Source organism: Sorex fumeus, unplaced genomic scaffold, assembly GCF_029834395.1.
Source record: "Sorex fumeus unplaced genomic scaffold, SorFum_2.1 ptg000044l, whole genome shotgun sequence".
NCBI lineage: Eukaryota > Metazoa > Chordata > Mammalia > Eulipotyphla > Soricidae > Sorex > Sorex fumeus.
In genome coordinates, this window is record NW_026606101.1 from 76,491,447 (window position 1) to 76,497,543 (window position 6,097).

At 44.7% G+C, this 6,097-nt stretch overlaps 1 gene segment (V, D, J or C); it reads right to left on the reverse strand.

Annotated features, from left to right (window-relative positions):
* Positions 1-716: 716 nt before the first annotated feature.
* Positions 717-1,149, reverse strand: LOC130030714 (immunoglobulin heavy variable 1-2-like). The segment is given in 2 exon segments: positions 717-1,012; positions 1,092-1,149. Coding segments are annotated over 2 exon segments (354 nt in total).
* Between the last annotated feature and the right edge of the window lie 4,948 nt (positions 1,150-6,097).

Genomic DNA, 6,097 nt, shown 5'->3' on the forward strand with positions numbered 1-6,097 from the left:
AACTCCTGGGCACACCCCAGACAGTCTGTTTGTGCTTGGGTCATGACCTTCTCCTGAGCTGAGCTTAGATGCCCTCAACATCAAGTCTACACAGATCCTGACCCTGACCATTTCCTTACCACCACATGATATGACAAATTTGACCATGGTCCCTTTCATAGAGGATCATCTCCTCCACTGTCCATGGCAGAATTCCATCTCACTAATATGGACATACAAACATGCACAGAGGGGTAGGGCTCCACAGAAACTTCAGAAGAGTCACGGGGCCAACAGCAGGAGTTTGTCTCAGAGAAAAGGATTTTTTTGCAGAGACACAGAATTTAAAACAAAATGTATAACATTGGGAGTCTGCCATGCGTAAACCTACAGTTCAGGAACCTACAATGACACCAGCCTAAACTTACATGTGGTTCTTTCTGTACAATCTGGGGCACTACACACAAAATCCTAGAAGAAAATATGAATGACTCCAGGTGTTCTAGAGGGAGGCCATTTCTTCTTGGCTGTTGCTGAAAGACAGAGAGAGATCCTGAGCCTTTCCCTCAGATGAAGCCTGGCCCCGTGAGCCCCATTCTGTGTCTCAGACCCTGACTCTCTGAGGAGGAAGTCAGGAGAATCAGCATCCCTGTTGTCTTCTCACCCGGCACAGCTGCCTCCCCCTCGGTTTTCTGACACATTCAGGATGTGGTTGTCACACTGTGTCGCTCACACAGTTAATACACAGCCATGTCCTCAGTGCTCAGCCTGCTCAGTTCCATGTAAGCTGTGTCCTTGGACGTGTCTAGAGTGAAGGTGACTTTGCCCTGGAACTTCGGTGCGTAGCTTGGAGCACCAGTGTTAGTGTTTATCCATCCCATCCACTCAAGCCCTTGTCCCGGGACCTGTTGTACCCAGTTTATCCTATATTCGGTGAAAGTGTATCCGGACGCCTTGCAGGAGATCTTCACTGATGTCCCAGGTTTTCCCACCTCAGGCCCCGACTGCACCAGCTGCACCTGGGAGTCCACACCTGTGGACAGCAGACAGGAGTGGGGGAGACTCCACTTGACTGGCCCCGTTCCCTCAGCCCAAGGAACGGGGACCCTTACCTGAAGCCACTGCCACCAGGAAGAGAATTCTCCAGGTCCAGTCCACGGTGAGGACCATGCACTCAGGGTTTTCTGAAGGTGTGAGTGTGTCTGTTGGGTGATGTTTTCAGGTCACAGACACATTTGTATTTAACTCAGTGTCCCTCGTGTAATTTCCATATTCATGAGGAAGGAGAATTCATAGCTGAAGACCTGGTCCATCCTCAGAAGGGGCTGGTGGAAGCCACTGGGTCCATCCTCAAGGGGAGTGAAGAGATCCACGTCCTGATCCTTGTTTGAGAAGGTGAGACCCTGTCCTGTCCCAGGACTGTGTGCCACAGAGTTCCCCCTCCGGAGGGCCAAGCCCTTTCAGGACCTTCCCCTCAGGTCCCCCCACATCTGTATGGCCTGAACACATTTGGACACACCTGGACTTTGAGGTTATTTCTAGGATACTAGGAATCCCCAAGGGGTACTACAATGAGACTGCAAAACCATCCTAATGCCCCAGTGTTTTCCATTGGGGATTTTAAGAAGTTCAGAAACACCCCCTGCATATGGGTTTTACTGCCTTATCAATATGATAAATGTTCCTCCCAAAACGTTTAAGTGTGTACAATTTAATCTTCTGTGTCATATACTTATTTTTGTTTTGGTTTTCTCAACAAAGCAAAATTTAGTTTTCTGGTTTTTTTAAAAACTTATTATTCTTTTTTTTCTTATTAAATCTCTGTGAGATAGACCCTTACAAAGCTGTTTGTTATTTTATTTCAGTCATTAAGTATTCCTGTTTTTGAAGAGAAACCCTTTCCATCTCAGCACCCCTTCAGGCCTGCAACTCTGTGCTCTTGGGACTTGGCGCCCCCTGCAGCCTGACCCCCACTCTGTAGAGCCTCTGGGCTCTCGGGGCATTAACCTCTAGGCATCTCTAATACAGGATTGAATCCTGGGACTTCACTTCAGAAGCCTTGTTCACGAGTCATCTTCTTTTCTGGAACTTTTGTTCTGGTTTTGAGCACACCTGGCGGTTCTGAGGGCATACTTCTGGTTCTGTGCTCTGGAATTGCTCGGGTAGATGCATCCTAGGAAAATATTGGCAAATCAAGTAGTTATATATCTAAAAATTGAAAGGTGACACTGAGTGTTCTCAGCTCAGATTATGAAAAAGTAATACATAAACACTTAATTAACTCAAATAAAAAAAAGTAAAGTAAAGTAAAGGCCCTCCCGTTGATCGTCGATTTGCTCGAGCGGGCCCAGTAACGTCTCCATTGGAGACTTTGTTGTTACTGTGTCTGGCATACCGAATAATCTCGGCAGCTTGCCGGGCTCTCCGAGAGGGGCGGAGGAATCGAACTCGGGTCGGCCATGTTGACTGCGTGCAAGGCAGACGCCCTACCCGCTGTGCTATCGCTCCAAAAAAAAGTAAAAAGTACAAAAATAAAAGAGGATTTAAGTCTTTAAGAAAATACTTTAATATAAACAAAACTATATTAAATTTGTTAAATTTATGAAGACTTTCAAAACCCAGGCATAAGTCGAACACAGCTGCCAAAAGTTTATTATATTACTGTATTAATAGGACAAATATAAGTAAATAAATGAATCACTTGATCACTTGACTTCCCGTTAATCATCAATTTGCTCGAGCGGGCACCAGTAATGACTCCATTTGTCCCTGTTGCTTGCTAGTGTAGCCCAATGGTGTCTGTTCGTTCTAGGAACACGAAGAGTCTCAAACCGATTGTTCAGGGTCTTGACGAAGAAGTATGATCATCTGGTAGCTGAGCAACCATGCGGTTTTTTGTTGTCCCATGGAATCCAGTCGGTAATGGCCCTAGTCAAGCGATCATCTCTGAATCTCATTATGTGTCCAGCCCATCTGATTTTCGATGCCTTGGCAAATGAGACAGCATCCCTGATTCTTGACCATATTTTATTTTATTGAACATATTTTATTGAACATATGATTTGAACTCTGACTTTGTCAGTGAAACACAATAGTATTCTTTAAAGAAATTTACTTTGAGTAGACTATAGACTAAACTCAATGCCTCTTCTGAAAACCCCAAAGGAGAGAAATAACAAAAGGGAATGCCCTGCCACAGGGGTGTGGTGTGATGTAGGGGTGGGGGGTGAGAGGGATGCTGGGAGCATTGGAGGTGGGGAATGGGCACTGGTGGAGAGATGGGTAGTCAATCATTGTATAACTGAAACCCAAGCACAAAAATTTGTAAGTCTACAACTGTACCTCATGGTGTTTCACTAATAAAATTTTTTTAAAAAGGTAAAGGTAAAGGTAAAGGCCCTCCCGTTGTTCGTTGATTTGCTCGAGCAGGTCCAGTAATGTCTCCATTGGAGACTTTGTTGTTACTGTGTTTGGCATATCGAATATGTCACGGGGAGCTTGCCGGGCTCTGCCGTGCGGGCGAGATACTCTCCGTAGCTAGCCGAGCTCTCCGAGAGGGGCAGAGGAATCAAACTCGTGTCAAATAAAAGGTAAAGGTAAAGGCCCTCCCGTTGATCGTCGATTTGCTCGAGCGGGCCCAGTAACGTCTCCATTGGAGACTTTGTTGTTACTGTGTCTGGCATATCGAATACTCTTGGTAGCTTGCCAGGCTCTCCGAGAGGGGCGGAAGAATCGAACTCCGGTCAGCCATGTTGGCCGCTTGTAAGGCGAACACCCTACCGCTGTGCTATCGCTCCAGCCCATGTCAAATAAATAAAAATAAAAAATAAAGAAATTTGCTTTTATAGATGCAAGGAGAGAGAGAAAGGGAGAGAGACAAAGAGGACACAGGATTGACAAAGACAACCCAAACACAGAATTTTGTCATCATTACATGAGTCATCCTTCTCCTTTATTGATCCCTTGAATCCTATACAGGTTCTCTCTCTCTCTCTCTCTCTCTCTCTCTCTCTCTCTCTCTCTCTCTCTCTGTCTCTCTCTGTCTCTCTCTCCTTTCTCTCTCTTTCCTCTCTCACACACTTTCTGGGTCTATGGATTGCAATACAAACACTGAAAGGTTATGTATATCACTTTTCCTACTTTCAAACCTCATTTCTTGTTCAGAGTGACCAAATATAACTCTTCCTGTCATACTGGTACTTCTCTGTCCTTAGTCTCCCACAAACTTGGAGCAAGCTTCCAACCATTGACCAGTCATTTTGGTACCTGTGTTTCCTGGGATAGAATATTAATCTCATGCAAAAGTTTAAATGCCACAGAAGAAGACAATTATTCTATATCTGTGCCTCTCCTTCTGACTCATTTCACTCAGCCTGATTCTCTCCATGTCCATGTATTTATAAGTGAATTTCATGATTTATTTTTTTCTGGTGGCCGCATAGTATTCCTTTGTGTTGATATACTATATTTCTTTTTTTATAATTTATTTATTTATTGAATCACTGTGGGAAAAGTTACAGAGCTTTCAGGTTTAGGTCTCAGTCATGCAAATATCAAACACATTTCCATTTACCAATACTTATGTTTACCACGAACCCCAATATAACCCCACCTCCCACCCCTCCCAATTCCTGTGATGCAGATGAGTTCTAGTTAACACTATATCTACTGTTGGAGTACACGGAGCTTAGGTTTATCAGGTTGCACCCATCACAGTGCTCCCGAGTCACTCCCATTATTTGTCTGTAACCACTTCTATGCTCTTTTCCCCAACCAATTTTTAAGGTCTCATCCTGCTTAGACAATGAAGCTGTACTGTAAGTTAATATTGCCTTTCTCCTCTCCTTATGTCTTTTGAGCAGTTTACTTTAATGCAATGTCCTTTTGTATAGATACAGAAAGACAATTAATTAATATGCTCAGTAACTTACGAATTGTTGACTTTGAATATTATTCGCTCCTGGGCATCTGCCTTCTCAACTTAAGCCTCAGTTGCCCTCACTTCCTAGCACCCCAAGGGCAGGGTCCCGATGTGGGACTGAATGGAACCAGGGCAAGCCGGTAAGTTATGTGCTACCCTGGCATCGCGATGGGCCAGGCCAAGGTGCCACAATTCTTAACTATAAGTTAAGAGGTTGATCATAGGCAAATGATGTCATGATCCAAAAGTAACAACGAGACTAGGGCCCTGCTGCTAGGGATAGGAAAGACATATGGCCTGAGCACTGCAGTCTGAGATTGAAATGGCCCTAGGAGAGCAATTCTATAAGCTCAAAGTATTTCTTACTGTGTCCATACAAAATGATTAATATTATGTATGCTTATATGTTGGTTGGACAAGGAGAGGAGAAACACGTCCTAGAAGCAGTTTTCCTTTGTGTCCTGACTAGCTTGGATGAGACTGAACTTTCTCCCCTTCAAACTGCCTTCAGTAAATGATTTCAGTATATTGAGGCAGTTTCTCTTATCTCACAGGAACCTAGCTGGCCTTAGATATGCAGATCCCAGGTGCTAAGCCAGGCCTGATCTTTGGGATGTAGATGCCTGGCTCCAGGCAGGCTGATGTAGATTCCAAGCTCTAGTGGACTGGTCTTTGTTGTGCTAATCCAAGTGCTTGTAGCTTGTAAAAGGTGAGGCCAGGTTTACTGGCCTGCGGATGTAAAGAAACAACGCATGTTTTGCCACCTCAATGTTCTTTCTGTAACTCCTTTTGATGACATCACTATATTGCGCCCTTTAGAGGTACTATGATCTATATAAGGGAGATTTCAGGGCTCTGGGGGGGTGGGGGGGAGAAGCACGTGCATCAGAGAACCTGGGAAGATTGGGCTGAGGACAGAAGCTGAGAGAACAAAGGTGCACGTGCTTGAGGATTCCTGAGGCCTCCATGACATACATCTCTTCCATGTAATAAATCGCTGCTAAGACCAACCAGCTTGGCTTCGTTTCCTTCCTTCGCCCGACCATCGCCATCGACCTCCGTGGAGTGGGAAAACGACCTGATCGCCGGCCTTTTTATTTTTTGTGTGTTTACACAATCTACTTTGACTAGATTCATTGTTTCGTTAAAAGATGCACCATTATTATTTAGAGTTTACCCCCCCCCCCCCAATCAGAC